This window comes from Oncorhynchus tshawytscha, linkage group LG28 (assembly GCF_018296145.1).
Source record: "Oncorhynchus tshawytscha isolate Ot180627B linkage group LG28, Otsh_v2.0, whole genome shotgun sequence".
NCBI classification, from domain to species: domain Eukaryota; kingdom Metazoa; phylum Chordata; class Actinopteri; order Salmoniformes; family Salmonidae; genus Oncorhynchus; species Oncorhynchus tshawytscha.
In genome coordinates this window covers 20867384-20884913 of record NC_056456.1, presented here as the reverse complement: position 1 = coordinate 20884913, position 17530 = coordinate 20867384, and the positions used below count along the sequence as shown (strand labels likewise).

Below are 17530 nucleotides of genomic sequence, written 5' to 3'. Positions count from 1 at the left end.
TCTGCCAATGTTTGTCTATGGAGATTGCATGGCTGTGTGCTCGATTTCATACACCTGTCAGCAATGAGCTGAAATAGCCGAATCCACTAATTTGAAGGGGTGTCCACATACTTTTGTATATATAGTATATCACTGTATGTGTGTCTATATCTGTGTGTGTGTGCCTATATGTGTGATTGCCAAGGTGTGTGCATGTGTGTGTGTGTGTGGTGTGTGTGCCTGCCCATGCTGCCTGTGATATATCTGTCTGAGAGAGGCAATGAGATGAGCATCAGCAGTGTTCCAGGAAAAGGTATCCGCTGACCTAATGACTTTCTTCCAATCCCTCCAAGACAGCATCTCACTTGCAACTCATCCCTCCATCTCCACCTCCCCCATCTCACCATCCCTATACCTCACCATCCCTCTATCTCACCCAGCCAACGTCCCCACATATTACACACAGACATGACACCACCAAGCTATCCAACATTAGGGTGAGGAAAGTCAGGTGAGGCAAGATCAGGCAATACTATCTGACCATTAATGTGAGGAGAATTCACAATTCTAGCACCTGGGATAGATCCTGAGCTAGAATTGTGAATTATTCTTGAAAAAGGTTTCACAAAAGGTATAGATTTTAGATGATGTACTGAACATGAAGGTGGAGGCAGACTTTGCTAAGTTTCATAAGTTTCAAATGAAACAACAGCTGCCCAGGGCCATCCCACTGACCGATTCGGACTTTTTTTAAGCCCAATGTGTTAGCCACGGATTTAACAACTTTATGGGGCATATACATTTCATAATGTGTAGCAGTGGATGCAGGCGTCCCCGCTAGCACATGGCAGTAGAAATGTATGAGTAGCCATATCGGCCTGGTGCAGGTTACCTCAGACTTGATCTTGTTGTCTCCGAAGCACAGGTGTTGGAGGTAGGCTGCAGCGTTGGACTGGACCGAGGGGAACTGGTGTTGCAGCATCTGAATCACCTCAGGCAGCTCTGGGTCTCTCCAGCCAAACTCCCTGCAGGGGACCACGGGAAACACAGGGATGAATACAGAACAGCACTGGATCTGTACAGGCATCTGCATCCTAAATGGCACCCTATTCCCTATTTAGTGCACTACTTTTGACCAGGGCCCATAAGGTAGTGCACCACATAGGGATAGAGTGCCATTTGGAACTCAGCACAAGCATTGCAATACAGTGCTAAACAAAACACTCACTCACTGTCTATTATACTGCAATCTTCAATCTATCTTTTCAGATGACTGCAATCTGGTGATTACTGTACGTGGTAAATTGCAGAAGCTGTTGCGGTGGTAATTCCTATAAGTGGTGTTTTGGTATAATGTCATTTCTGCATTACAGAAAATAATAAGGCACCTTTTTGTTCTCTCTTTCTTTTGAATGCCTTTGGTTTGGTTTATTGTGTGTGTAGCAATGTTCATCTATGACTACTAAGTTAGACACTAAGGTTACATTGCATTGAGGTTCACTTACAGAGCAGAAAAACAGTGACACATGACATATGCATTGTCCATTTAAAACAAACATCGGCATGAATAATGAACAACGTAATATGCTTGTTGAGCATGAAAAAGCTTGCATGTGTGTGACATATTTGCCAAACAAACCACCCCCATAGCACATAGCCCCCATAGTGTGAAAAAAAAAACATTTTAGTTCTAAGAGATATTCAAATCAAGAACGAGGCTTGTTTTCTATTCCCACAAGTTCTGAATTAAATCATTCACTAGAGAATGATAAAGGCTAGAACTGAATCCCTACTCTTGGCGAATGAGAGATACTTTCATCCAGCATTATCCTCTGGCGATGCTAGCTATGGTGCTTTAGTGCGTTAGCCTGAGGCTAGCTATGGACTGTCAGAGCACCCTGTCATCACCCTGACCACCGTGTTACCCCACTACCACACCTCTCTTATCGGCACACCTACAGAGACAGACAGACAAAGAGGGAGAGACAGAGAGAGAAAGAGAGAGAGACACACACTGGTGCAAAGGCAGCACCCTCCCTGTACACACCTTCCAGCACCTGTCCAACCTCAAACCATCACAGCTGTCTGCAATCAGGCCTTTTAGTTTGTCAGTTAGCTCTCTCACTGACAACACAGATGCCCCAGTTCTGGCTTCTCAACTCCACATCTCACCGGCTCTCAAAGACCGAGAATCAATTGCATTAACGAGTGGGTTCACGTAAGAGAGAAAGAGAGAGAGAGTTTTGATGAGGGAGAGACATGTGCGATAGAGAGAGAGAGAGAGAGGAGGGGGAAGAGAGGAAGAGAAATGTGAGAAGGAGGGAGATGAGGGGGGAATATAGAGATGTGAGAGAGAAGGAGAGATGTGTGAGGGAGCGAGAGAGAGAGCAAGCGAGAGAGAGGGTGTGAGAGAGATGAAAACTAGGAACAGAGAGCTAATTCTGATCCAAAAGGCTTGGAAGCTGCCAGTCAGTGATGTACACACTACGACGGGTAAGAGCCTCAGGAACATTTCATCTCCTCACAATCCTTCTCCCAGCAATACCAACCACTACTAATGTGAGAAAGGGAGAAATGGAAGAAGCCACGACCATTTACAAAGAAAGAGAAATGTTAACTTTCAAAAAGGTCAACGGAGTGATGGGGGTCTAGTTGGGATTCTCTCTGACCTCAATCACATAAAACAAAACCCAGATAAATAAAACACCAGGGAGCCCAGCTCTCAACATCTCTTCTGAGCCTCTTCAGAACTGTCACAATGAAAGTGGTGTTTCAAACGGCAGGGGAGCAGTGTACCAACCAAACACTGTGGAATATCATTCCATTTCCAGAATACATGGTCAGTTGTGAAGACTCCCTGCACCCTTCTACCAAGCATCTTAACCCCACACTAGTGGGCACTGGGCATGCTCAGTACAGATCCGGCATTAGCTAGGCTCCACTGTTACCCAACTGAGCACTTATTGTTGAGTGATTGGAGCTGACTGGTGTGCAGTCGTCAGAAATGATTGCCTGTGAATATAATTCATCAAAGGGAATGAATGCAGAGGAGCGGGGAGGGATTGAGATCCTTTTGTTTCAAAAAATTGACCAATGGGAGAAAGTACGATTCAAAAGTAGATTTTTTTTCTCCTCTCATCGCTGATGATTATAAAGCTTGATCACATTCTGTGGTGTGTCCCTGTGAGGCATGGTTGCATTAGCAAACACTTTCATCCATAGCCATAGCCATATTAATCTGTCTATTAACCAGCGGTGTAAAGTATTTACAGTACATTCAGAAAGTATTCAGACCCCTTGATGTTTTCCACATTTTGTTACATTACTGTAACGCCTGTCGTCGGAAGGAGAGGACCAAAGCGCAGCGTGAAAAGTGTTCATGATTTTTTTATTATCAAAAAACACTCGAACAAAGTAACAAAACGAAAGCGAACAGTTCTGTCAGATAACAGAGACTAAACAGAAAATAACTACCCACAAACACAGGTGGGAAAAAAGGCTGCCTAAGTATGATCCCAAATCAGAGACAACGATAGACAACTGCCTCTGATTGGGAACCATACTCGGCAAAAAAAAGAAATAGACAACATCGAATGCCCACCCCAAATCACACCCTGACCTAACCAAATAGAGAAATAAAAAGGCTCTCTAAGGTCAGGGCGTGACAATTACAGCCTTATTCTAAAATTGATTAAATTGTTTTTTTCCCCCCTGTCAATCTACACACAATACCCCATAGTGACGAAGCAAAAACAGATGATTTTAAATGTTGTAAAATGTATTAAAAATAAAATAATAAAATATCACATTTCCATAAGTATTCAGTCCCTTTACTCAATACTTTGTTGAAGCCCCTTTGACAGTGATTAAAGCCTCAAGTCTTCTTGGTTATGACACTACAAGCTTGGCACAGCTGTATTTTGGGAGTTTCTCCCATTTTTCTCTGCAGATCCTCTCAAGCTCTGTCAGGTTGGATGGGAAGCGTTGCTGCTCCAGAGATGTTTGATCGGGTTCAAGTTCAGGCTCTGACTTGGCTACTCAAGGACATTCAGAAACCTGTCCCGAAGCCACTCCTGCATTGTCTTAGCTGTGTGCTTAGCGTTGTTGTCCTGTTGGAAGGTGAACCTTCACCCCAGGCTGAGGTCCTGAGCGCTCTGGAGCATGTATTCATCAAATCAAATAAAATGTTATTTGTCACATACACATGGTTAGCAGATGTTAATGTGAGTGTAGTGAAATGCTTCTGCTTCTAGTTCCCGACAGTGCAATATCTAACAAGTAATCTAACAATTCCCCAACAACAACCTAATACACACAAACCTGAAGGGGTGAATGAGAATATGTACATGCAAGTATATGGATGAGCGATGGTTGAGCGGCGTAGGCAAGGTGCAATAGATGGTATAAAATACAGTGTATACATGTTATATGAGTAATGTAAGATATGTAAACATTATTAAAGTGGCAATTTTTAGAGTGGCATTGTATAAAGTGAATAGTGATCCATTTTTTAAAGTGGTCAGTGATTGGTATTAATTGTAGGCGGCAGCCTCTCCGAGGTAGTGATGGCTGTTTAGCAGTCTGATGGCATTGAGATAGAAGCTGTTTTTCAGTCTCTTGGGCCCAGCTTTGTTGCACCTGTACTGACCTCACCTTCTGGATGGTAGCGGTGTGAATAGGCAAATGCTCGGGTGGTTGATGTCCTTGATGATCTTTTTGGCCTTCCTGTGAAGGCGTTGTAGGGGTCATGGAGGGCGGTGCAGTTGCAGTACCAGGCTGTGATACAGCCCGACAGTATGCACTCGATTGTCCATCTGTAAAAGTTTGTCAGGGTTTTAAGTGACAAGCCAAATTTCTCCAGCCTCTTGAGGTTGGGGGGGTGCTTCGTCTGTTGTTTCCTTAAGTCCACGATCATCTCCTTTGTTTTGTTGACGTTGAGCGAGAGGTTGTTTTCCTGACACCACACTCAGAGTGCCCTCACCTCCTCCCTGTAGGCTGTCTCGTCGTTGTTGGTAATCAAGCCCACTACTGTTGTGTCGTCTGCAACTATGATTGAGTTGGAGGCGTGCATGGCGACGCAAACATGGGTGAACAGGGAGTACAGGAGGGGGCTGAGCACGCACCCTTGTGGGGCCCCAGTGTTGGGGGTCATCACCACCTGGGGGCGGCCCGTCAACAAGTCCAGGACCCAATTGCTCAGGGCAGGGTTGAGACCCAGGGCCTCCAGCTTGATGATGAGCTTGGGTACTATGGTGTTGAATGCTGAGCTGTAGTCAATGAACAGCTTTCTTACATAGGTATTCCTCTTGTGCAGATTGGATAGGGCAGTGTGCAGTGTGATGGCAATTGCGTCGTCTGTGGACCTGTTGGAGCGGTAGGCAAACTGAAGTGGGTCTAAGGTGGAGGTGATATGATCTTTGACTAGTCTTTCAAAGCACTTCATGATGACAGAAGTGAGTGCTACGGGGCGGTAGTCATTTAGTTCTGTTATCTTTGACTTCTTGGGTACAGGAACAATGGTAGCCATCTTTAAACATGTGGGGACAACAGACTGGGATAGGGAGCGATTGAATATGTCCGTAAACACCCCAGCTAGCTGGTCTGTGCATGCGCTGAGGACACGGCTAGGGATGCCGTCTGAGCCAGCAGCTTTGCAAGGGTTAACACGTTTAAATGTTTTACTCACGTCAGCCACGGAGAAGGAGAGGGGGCAGTCCTTGTTAGCGGGCCACGACGGTGGCACTGTATAATCACCAAAGTGGGCAAAGAAGGTGTTTAGTTGTCTGCAAGCGTGACATCGGTGTCCATTACGTGGCTGGATCTCTTTTTGTAGTCCGTGATTTCCTGTACACCCTGCAACATATGTCTTGTGTTTGAGCCGTTGAATTGCGACTCCACCTTGTCCCTGTACTGGCATTTTGCTTGTTTGATTGCCTTGGAGGGAATAACTACACTGTTTATATTCAGACATATTCCCAGACCTCTTTCCATGGTTAAATGCGGCGGTTCGCTCTTTCAGTTTTGTGCGAATGCCGCCATCCATTCACGGTTTCTGGTTAGGGTAGGTTTTAATAGTCACAGTGGGTACAACATCTCCAATGCACTTCTTTATAAACGCACTCACAGAGTCAGCATATTGGTCGATGTTGTTCTCAGAAGCTGACCGGAACATATTGATCTAAACAATCTTGAAGCGTGACTTCCGATTTGTCGGATCCGAGTTGAATGGTTGTTGTCACTTGTACATCCTGTTTGAGTTTCTGCCTTTAAGACGGATGGAGCAAGATCGCTTCATGGTCGGATTTGCCGAAGGGAGGATGGGGGAGGGCTTTGTATGCATCGCGAATGTTAGAGTAGCAGTGGTCGAGGGTATTGCGCATGCGCGTAGCACAATAAATATGCTGGTAGAATTTAGGCAGCCTTGATCTCAAATTTGCTTTGTTAAAATTCCCAGCTACAATAAATGCAGTATGGTGTCCAGTTTGCATATAGTCCAGTGAAGTTCCTTGATGGCAGTCTTGGTGTCTGCTTGAGGGGGAATGTACACAGCTGTCACTATAACTGATAAGAATTATCTTGGTAGGTAAAATGGCCGGCATTTGATTGTAAGAAATTCTAGATCGGGTGAGCAGAAGGACTTGAGTTCCTGTGTGTTGTTATGATTACACCATGAGTCATTAATCATAAAGCATACACCCCTTCCCATCCTCTTCCCAGAGAGGTGTTTATCTCTGTCAGCGCAATGCATGGAGAAGCCTGGTGGCTCTCTGGAATGCAACCCTTGCTCGAATTTCATATACCTTGTTGTCAAGAGACTGGACATTGGCTAGTAGTATACTCTGGAGCGGTGGGCGTTGTGCACGTCTACGGAGCCTGGCCAGGTGGCCGCTTCGTCTGCCCCTTCTGTGCCATCGTTGTTTTGGATCGACTACTGGAATTAGATCCATTGTCCTGGGTGGAGGTCCGAACAAAGGATCAACTTCGGGAAAGTCATATTCCTGGTCATAATGTTGATAAGTTGACGTTGTTCTTATATCCAATAGTTCTTCCCGGCTGTATATAATTAGACTTAAGATTTCCTGGGGTAACAATGTAAGAAATAATACATAAAAAAACAAAATACTGCATAGTTTCCTAAGAACTCGAAGTGAGGCGACCATCTCTGCCTGCACCATCATCAGTTGTGGATCTGTCTGTACTTTGCTCCATTCATCTTTCCCTCGATCCTGACTAGTCTCCCAGTCCCTACCTCTGAAAAACATATCCACAGCATGATGTTGCACCACCATACTTCACCGTAGGGATGGTGCCAAGTTTCCTCCAGACATGACACTTGGCATGCAGGTTCAGTCTTGGTTTCATCAGACCAGAGAATCTTGTTGCTCATGGTCTGAGATTCCTTTAGGTAAACTCCAAGCGGGATGTCATGTGCTTTTTACTGAGGAGTGGCTTCCGTCTGGTCACTCCTTGATTGGTGGAGTGCTGCAGAGATGGTTGTCCTTCTGGAATGTTCTCCCATCTCCACAGAGGAACTCTGGAGCTCTATCAGAGTGACCATCGGGTTCTTGGTCACCTCCCCGATCAAGGCCTTTCTCCCCCGATTGCTCAGTTTGCCTAGGCGGCCAGCTCTAGGAAGAGTCTTGGTGGTTCATTGTGTTCTTATGGACCTTCAATGCTGCAGACATTTTTTGGTACCCCTCCCCAGATCTGTGCCTCGTCACAATCCTGTCTCGGAGCTCCTTACATAGACAGGTGTGTGCCTTTCCAAATCTTGCCCAATCAATTACATTTACCACAGACGGACTGCAATGAAGTTGTAGAAACATCTCAATGATGATCAACGGAAACAGGATGCACCTCAGCTCAATTTCAAGTCTCAAAAGTGTCTGAATACTTAGGTAAGTAAGGTATTTCTGTTTTTGTTATTTTATAAATTTGCTAAAATTGATAAAAACCTGTTTTTACTTTGTCATGGAGTATTGTGTGTAGATTGATGAGGATGTTTTTTTTAAATCCATTTTAGAATAAGACTGTAAACGTAACAAAATGTGGAAAAAGTCAAGGTCTCTGAATACTTTCCGAATGCACTGTAAGTAAAAATACTTTAAAGTACTAATTAAACCTGTACTTGACTATTTATATTTTTGTCAACTTTTATTTTTACTCCACCACATTGCTAAAGAAAGTGGTGGTCCAATTCACACACTTATCAAGAGAAAATCCCTCGTAATCTCTACTGCCTCTGATCTGGAGTACTCACTAAACACACATGCTTCATTTGTAAATTATGTCTGAGTGTTGGAGTGTGCCCTTGACTCTCTGTAAATTTAAAACAACTTGAAAATCATGCCATCTGGTTTGCCTTATATAAGGAATTTGAAATAATCTATACTTTTACTCTCGGCACAATTTGGTGTAAGCATTTAGAAAGCCTCGGTTTCCCATCACTAGTGCATAGCACTGGGATTGAACACATGTCCCTCGGAGCCGAAGCCTGCGGCATAAACTTTATACTAACTTTATCCACAATTATATATTTCCTTTTGTGCGACCCGAGCCGTTTCTTCTATCCAGATGTTCCATTGCCTGTGTTTCCTTCCTCTCTGGCAACTGAGTTAGGAAGGACGCCTGTATCTTCGTAGTGACTGGGTGTATTGATACACCATCCAAACTGTAATTAATAACTTCACCATGCTCAAAAGGATATTTTAATGTCTGCTTTTTCTTTTTACCCATCTAACAATAGATGTCCTTCTCTGCAAGGCATTGGAAAATATCCCTGGTCTTTGTGGTTGAATCCGTGTTTGAAATTCACTGCTTGACTGAGGGACCTTACAGATAATTGTACGTGTGGAGCACATATATTTAACCAAATACTTTTAGACTTTTACTCAAGTAGTATTTTACTAAGTGACTTTCACTATTACTTGAGTCATTTTCTATTATAGAATCTATACTTTTACTCAAGGTGAACAATTGGGTACTTTTTCCACCACTACTATTAACTAGCTATTGTCTGCTATGTACAGTACTATAATGATGATTACGTCTGTGCATATGAGCGTTTGTAGACCAAATACAACTTAATAAAAAATGTATCTAAAGATGATTTAACCTTGCATAAGTCACATATGGGTTAATTGGGCAATCGAAATGCTCAAAGAGTTTGTGCAAACTGCTGTATGTTTAATCATATCCAATTAGGAAGTAGGTCACTCGCTGAAACATCGCCTAGAGTCATTACCGTACTGTATTGTACATAGGGTTTTAAGTTCTTAAAGAGGCAATCTGCGATTGATACATCAATTTTGGGACTTTTATATGAAAATACATGAGAGAAAAGAGAAGAAACACGCAAACTGCTCTGGCTAAAATCACTGCTCTTTATGTATCGGCCTCAAAGCCTTTGTCAGCTTTTTCATTTTTCTTATTTAAAAAAAACATGTCTTCACTTTGTCATTATGGGGTATTGTGTGTAGATGGGTGAGAAAAATAAATAAATGTAATCCATTTTGAATTCAGGCTAGGACACAACAAAATGTGGAACAAGACAAAGGGTATGAATACTTTCTGAAGGCACTAACCTATAGTGCACTTCATTTGACCAGAGTCCTAGGCATTATGTGTCGGGGGGCTAGGGTCAGTTTGTTATATCTGGAGTACTTCTCCTGTCTTATCCGGTGTCCTGTGTGAATTTAAGTATGCTCTCTCTAATTCTCTCTTCCTCTCTCTCAGAGGACCTGAGCCCTAGGACCATGCCTCAGGACTACCTGGCATGATGACTCCTTGCTGTCCCCAGTCCACCTGGCCGTGCTGCTGCTCCAGTTTCAACTGTTCTGCCTGTGATTATTATTATTTGACCATGCTGGTCATTAATGAACATTTGAACATCTTGGCCATGTTCCGTTATAATCTCCACCCGGCACAGCCAGACGAGGACTGGCCACCCCACATAGCCTGGTTCCTCTCTAGGTTTCTTCCTAGGTTTTGGCCATTCTAGGGAGTTTTTCCTAGCCACCGTGCTTCTACACCTGCATTGCTTGCTGTTTGTGGTTTTAGGCTGGGTTTCTGTACAGCACTTTGAGATATCAGCTGATGTACGAAGAGCTATATACAGTGCCTTGCGAAAGTATTCGGCCCCCTTGAACTTTGCGACCTTTTGCCACATTTCAGGCTTCAAACATAAAGATATAAAACTATTTTTTTGTGAAGAATCAACAACAAGTGGGACACAATCATGAAGTGGAACAACATTTATTGGATATTTCAAACTTTTTTAACAAATCAAAAACTGAAAAATTGGGCGTGCAAAATTATTCAGCCCCCTTAAGTTAATACTTTGTAGCGCCACCTTTTGCTGCGATTACAACTGTAAGTCGCTCGGGGTATGTCTCTATCAGTTTTGCACATCGAGAGACTGACATTTTTTCCCATTCCTCCTTGCAAAACAGCTCGAGCTCAGTGAGGTTGGATGGAGAGCATTTGTGAACAGCAGTTTTCAGTTCTTTACACAGATTCTCGATTGGATTCAGGTCTGGACTTTGACTTGGCCATTCTAACACCTGGATATGTTTATTTTTGAACCATTCCATTGTAGATTTTGCTTTATGTTTTGGATCATTGTCTTGTTGGAAGACAAATCTCCGTCCCAGTCTCAGGTCTTTTGCAGACTCCATCAGGTTTTCTTCCAGAATGGTCCTGTATTTGGCTCCATCCATCTTCCCATCAATTTTAACCATCTTCCCTGTCCCTGCTGAAGAAAAGCAGGCCCAAACCATGATGCTGCCACCACCATGTTTGACAGTGGGGATGGTATGTTCAGGGTGATGAGCTGTGTTGCTTTTACGCCAAACATAACATTTTGCATTGTTGCCAAAAAGTTCAATTTTGGTTTCATCTGACCAGAGCACCTTCTTCCACATGTTTGGTGTGTCTCCCAGGTGGCTTGTGGCAAACTTTAAACAACACTTTTTATGGATATCTTTAAGAAATGGCTTTCTTCTTGCCACTCTTCCATAAAGGCCAGATTTGTGCAATATACGACTGATTGTTGTCCTATGGACAGAGTCTCCCACCTCAGCTGTAGATCTCTGCAGTTCATCCAGAGTGATCATGGGCCTCTTGGCTGCATCTCTGATCAGTCTTCTCCTTGTATGAGCTGAAAGTTTAGAGGGACGGCCAGGTCTTGGTAGATTTGCAGTGGTCTGATACTCCTTCCATTTCAATATTATCGCTTGCACAGTGCTCCTTGGGATGTTTAAAGCTTGGGAAATCTTTTTGTATCCAAATCCGGCTTTAAACTTCTTCACAACAGTATCTCGGACCTGCCTGGTGTGTTCCTTGTTCTTCATGATGCTCTCTGCGCTTTTAACGGACCTCTGAAACTATCACAGTGCAGGTGCATTTATACGGAGACTTGATTACACACAGGTGGATTGTATTTATCATCATTAGTCATTTAGGTCAACATTGGATCATTCAGAGATCCTCACTGAACTTCTGGAGAGAGTTTGCTGCACTGAAAGTAAAGGGGCTGAATAATTTTGCACGCCCAATTTTTCAGTTTTTGATTTGTTAAAAACGTTTGAAATATCCAATAAATGTCGTTCCACTTCATGATTGTGTCCCACTTGTTGTTGATTCTTCACAAAAAAATAGTTTTATATCTTTATGTTTGAAGCCTGAAATGTGGCAAAAGGTCGCAAAGTTCAAGGGGGCCGAATACTTTCGCAAGGCACTGTAAATACATTTGATGGTCAAGAGTAGTGCACTATATAGGGAATCGGATGCCATTTCAGACCTGTCTGTGTTAGTTTAACAGGTTACCCCACATGTATTGGGATAAATTAGGAGGCTCTGAAACCGAATGTGACGCAAAGCTCTCAGATCCCCCAGTCAGCCAGACAGACACTGGGGGTGGATGAAGTGAACATAAATGGACCACTACAAGAGCGTCCAGGTCCAACCATTAAAATGCAGGTTATGGCTCTTATTTACAGCATCAGAGAGAGGGTAGAGCTCAGAATAGGACTCTAGTGGCCGTACTCCGTGTTGTAGTGTCTGAGATGTGGCCAATCAGACTGGATTAGCCTCAGCGGGGGAGTCCTCAAACCAACATCCCCAAGAACTCACATACACATGTATGTACACGCATGCACTCACGTGCGCATACACGCACCCTCATTTGCACTCAAACACACACACTTGCACACAGACGCAAGCATACACACACGTGCACACATGCAAGGATACACGTGCGCGCGCACAGACACGCACACACTGGCCTATGACCACTGCATCTCCCTATCTAGAGCACAGTCAGACATGCATTACTTTACTATTGAATCTTACAGAATAGCAGTAAATAAAGAAACAAACGATGCATCCCAATGCACAGAGCAGCATATGAAAAACATTAATGCTGCTTATCTTGTACCGTACACTAGTACCGGCCTGAATTGATGTACCGTATATTCATTGTACTCATTCATTGCCCTCCGCGTAGCCGTGCTTTTCAGCTCCAATGACTGTTCTTCCTTAACCGCATTGGCCTTTCAAGAGGGCAAAGACGGATGTACGACTCGGACTCTGAATCATGAATATTAGGGGACACTAACTGCAGCGGGCGGCAGTATGATCAAATCCAGCCTCTCACCCTCATCACATAACCAGAGCCACAGCCACAAAGGTTGCGTAGGCTCATCGATTCCTCAGGGACTCCAGTGCTGTGTTTGCCAGTTCACTTCTTCATTAGAAAATTACCCAAGGACCATTATTCATTCAAACGGCTGTGTAACCGCCTATGATAATGCCACTGTCCTCACATCTCATCTCATCCTCCCTCTTTAATCTCACACCCCAGCCCTGAAAGCTATAAAAGAGAGAAGCCTCGCTCAGTCAAATGATCTGAAAACATCATATGCTAACTTTGGTTAGTACATTTTACTCTAATTCCATACATGTACAGTACCTTCAGAAAGTATTCACACCCCTTGACTTTTTCCACATGTTGTTGTGTTACAGCCTGAATTAAAAATGAATCCTGGTTGCAGTAAGGCACTAAAGTAAAAATGCAAGAAATGTGTCAAAGAAATTAACTTTAGGTCCTAAATACAAAGCGATATGTTTGGTGCAAATCCAACACAACTCACCACTGAGTACCACTCTCCATATTGTATATTCAAACATAGTGGTGGCTGCATGATGTTATGGGTATGCTTGTAATCGTTAAGGACTGTCGAGTTTTTACAGGATAAAAAAGAAATGGAGAGAATGGAGGAAAACCTGGTTCAGTCTGCTTTCCACCAGACACTAGGAGATGAATTCACCTTTCAGCAGAACAATATCCTAAAACACAAGGTCAAATTTACACTGGAGTTTACCAAGACGACGGTGAATGTTCCTGAGTGGCCAAGTTACAGATTTGACTTAAATATGCTTGTAAATCTATGGCAAGACCTGAAAATGGTTGTATAGCAATGATCAACAACCAATTTGACAGAGCTAGAAGAATTTTTAAAAGTGGCAAATGATGGCAAATGTTGTGGAAAGCTCTTAAGAGACTTACTCTAACATGTATTGACTCAGGTTAAATACTCATCTCATTAAGATATATAGTATTAGTGGGGGGGGTTTTTTCATTGAATTTTTTACAAAATGTCAGAATTGTTCTTCTACTTTGACACAAGTGAATTTTGTGTAGATCGTTGACAAATACATTCAAGAAAATCCATTTTAATCCCACTTTGTAACAACAAAATGTGAAAAAAGTCAAGGGGTATGAATACTTTCTGAAGGCACTGTATATGAATCTTTTTATCTATTTATCAGTGTTGGTACTGTAGTTTCTGAAATGTTGTCTATGTGTGTATTTCCATCTCAGCGCTTTGAAGCAGAAAAGAGCAGTTTGCAGAACACTTCACATGAGTTACATATCTGGGATCCAAATGGACTGATTCACAGTGATGAGCTTCATCCTCTCAGGAACAAACGACTGACTGATCAAAGAATCTGCTGATTTACAACCGAGCCGGCCAAGTCGACGAGCTCTCTCTCACACAGCATTGGGATAGCAGACTGGCATGTCTATAGCATGCATTCTAGAGTAGTGAAGTGTGAAGAGTAGTCAACTCCCTAAGTTGACCTTCCAACAGCCTTCCTTTACTGAGGACTAAAATGGTAGCTCTTAACTTTAAACGCCACTCATTTTGTAAGAGCACATGCTATTGTAGTCATTTTCTCAAGGTCTCCCTCATGTCATCTCTAAAAATCATATGGCAAAACGTTCCAGGTTGGCAGTGGAGCTGAGGCTCAGGCTGAATCCCCTCAGTAGTGTAAAATATGGCGAGTCACTGGATTGAAACTAACTCCTATGGTCGCAGACAGCTCGTCATTCAGGGCTTTGTTCAAAGGCAGCCAGGTGAACTTATCTGTCGGCTCCATAGTTGGGAACATTTGCACCAGAATACAGAATGCCATTCTTGAATGCCATCAAACAACCCCCACTTATAAATTATGTATTCTAAATGCATGGTTGGGCATTGTAATTAAAGACCATGGGAATGGGGTAGACATTTTAACTGAGTATGTTGTTGACTACTGTCTTGGGCCCAAATTATATTTCCTAAGACTTAAGGCTTGTACAATAGAGTGAACACAACAGACACGTCAAAACTGTAAGCAACGCCGGCTGCCTTCCACCACAGAGAAATGACACAGAGGGAAAGGAAACATATTATTGATGACTCATGCAATCACTCAAATACACAGACAGACGGGGCCTTTCAGATTGGAAGACACACACAGTCATTCAACGTGCATAACTTCATTCTTTGGCAAAAGGTGATATCAGATGTAAAAACACAGTATAGTTCTATTGTCGATGAGACACAATGATGTAAAATCATCCAACAAACATGATCAAAAACATTTATGATTATTTTGGTTCAGCTTCACACTAAAGAAAAACTATACAATCTGACAGACCTTTACAATGTGACAGATGTAACAAAGCTGACCGATCCATTCCAATACTAATGAGTTCCATCGTATAAATATGTTAGTATCTGTAATTAACCATGTGTTAACTTGGCCACAATATGAGATGATGACTGGTTGTGCAGAATTGATAGACAAGACTGAAGAGCAGCTAACGGTATAAACATTGTACAAGGGAACACTGTTGAAGTGCAATAGTCCATGTAATTGCCCTCGTTCAATGTTCTAGTTTAGTTGTGCCAGTCAAGTGTGGACGGCGTTTAAACAAACACTTTCATGAGTAACTTGCTTCTCTGCTTCCTTTGTTGCTTTAATCCATCCACAGTCCTCCTGTCTAAACAGTATTGGATAGAGGCTATCAATGAGCTCCATAGACTAAGCTTTTCAAAGAACGACAAAGTGCTAAGGGTTAAATGCTGTACATGTGTGACAGATGTCAAATGAATGTATGGATGTTAAAATGTGTTCACCTCCACAACGTGAGCATTGTCTCTGTGCCATAGCTTTGGTAAGAATGCACACACACACTGCCAGTAATGGCTCCTGGGTTTATTTATGAGACATATTTTTCTATCATGCATACCATACAAGACAGTACCATCATACAGTATACTTTGCATGATAGAAGAAGACAGCACTTACATTACAACTACTTAACATACAGTGCATTCGGGAAAGTATTCAGACCCCTTGACTTTTTCCACACTTTGTTGCATTACAGCCTTATTCTAAAATGGATTAAATACATCTACACACAATACCACATAATGACAAAGTGAATAAACAGGTTTAGACATGTTTGGAAGTGTATCATTTAAAAAAAACAGAAATACCTTATTTACATAAGTATTCAGACCCTTTGCTATAAGACCCGGAATTGAGCTCAGGTACATCCTGTTTCTATTGCTCATCCTTGAGATTGGTTGGAGTCCACCTGTGGTAAATTCATTTGATTGGACATGATTTGGCGGAAGACACTCCTCAGTAAAAGGAAAGATCCTTGAATACCTGCTCCAGGAAGCACAGGACCTCAGCCTGGGGTGAAAGTTCACCTTCCAACAGGACAATGACCCTAAGCACACAGCCAAGGCAACGCAGGAGTGGCTTTCGAACAAGTCTCTGAATGTCCTTGAGCAGCCCAGCCAGAGCCCGAACTTGAACCTGATCAAGAATCTCTGGAGAGACCTGAAAATAGCTGTTCAGCTATGCTCCCCATCCAACCTGACAGAGCTTGAGAGGATCTGCATAGAATAATGGGATAAACTCCCCAAATACAGGTGTGCAAAGCTTGTTCGTCATACCCAAGAAGACTCAAGACTGTAATTTGATCGCTGCCAAAGGTACATAAACAAAGTACTAAGTAAAGGGTCTGAATACTTATGTAATTGTGATATATATATATTTTTTGTATATACATTTGCAAACATTTCTAAAAACCTGTTTTAGAATAAGGCTGTAATGTAACAAAATGGGGAAAAGGTGAAGTGGTCTAAATACTTTTCGAATGCACTGTACTTTGAATACCACACATCACTGTAGTCTTGGGGATAAGACATCGCAGGTTGGCATTTATTGGGATGACTCATACTGGAAGCAGCTCTGCAGGCTAGTGACTAGCTGGCACATCCACAAAGTCTTAAAATCAGATTTTAAACCTAACCCTAACATTAACCATACTGCTAACCTTATGCCTTAACCTTAAATTAAAACCAATTTTTACGATAGGCTATGTAGCCAATTTTGACTTAGCAGCTGGCCCATCTTGTGGAAATCGCTTAGCTCTGCCTCCAGGACAAAACTCATCCCAATAAGTGTCAACCTGCCCCAAAAAATAGGCCATAAAACATATCATGTGCTAATCTGTATGGATTACTAGTCAGTGAATGGGAATCGCATATTGTTTCTACTAGCCTATGTGGGCCATAGATGTCGGTCAGTCACACTACACGATATATCATATATGTACTAAAATGAGTATTAGTTGAGAAAGATTGCATAAAGGGAGAATGATAACATACTGCAAACGTGACCGTCTAAATTCCTGGATTCTGCCCTCAATTACCGACCAAGTCTCAGTAAATCTTGGGATGATGAAGCACATTTCAAAAACAATGAGTGAAAAATGATGATGAAGGATGTAAAACGAAGAAAATGGATGATCGTTGGACAATACTGTCACTATCCTACTAACACAATCAGCCAGTACCCGTAGCCTACCCAAAAAGCTTCTAACTGCTGTCAGAAACCCCTTATAGCTTAATTCACTAAAGAGTAACGGACGTCACAATGTCACATCTTTACCATCAAATAATAGATACGCCTGAAAAGTTAACTTGAGAAACCTGAAGCCAAATAGATACATAAGCCTAATGTATACTGTGCATTTGTGAGAAGGAAATATAATATGTATGGACCCCTAGTGCAACCTTTGCCTGAGCTCAATTGGAAGTAAAGTGAATAACACATCTCTTAATCTCTCAGTGAAGTAGCTACTTTAAGTAGTTGAGAAGACAATGCAATGGAAAATAGAATTGAACTATTCTCATTCATGCTC

The 17530-nt window shown here is 42.4% G+C and overlaps 1 protein-coding gene across 2 annotated transcripts in view; it reads right to left on the bottom strand.

Annotated features, from left to right (window-relative positions):
* Positions 1 to 17530, bottom strand: part of LOC112226895 (catenin delta-2) — a 103392-nt gene that overhangs the window by 28202 nt on the left and 57660 nt on the right. For both annotated transcript variants that reach the window (XM_024391549.1, XM_024391550.2), the window contains one exon: positions 872 to 1004. In XM_024391549.1, the coding sequence (XP_024247317.1) occupies positions 872 to 1004 (133 nt within the window). The remainder of the gene's footprint in view (positions 1 to 871; positions 1005 to 17530) is intronic.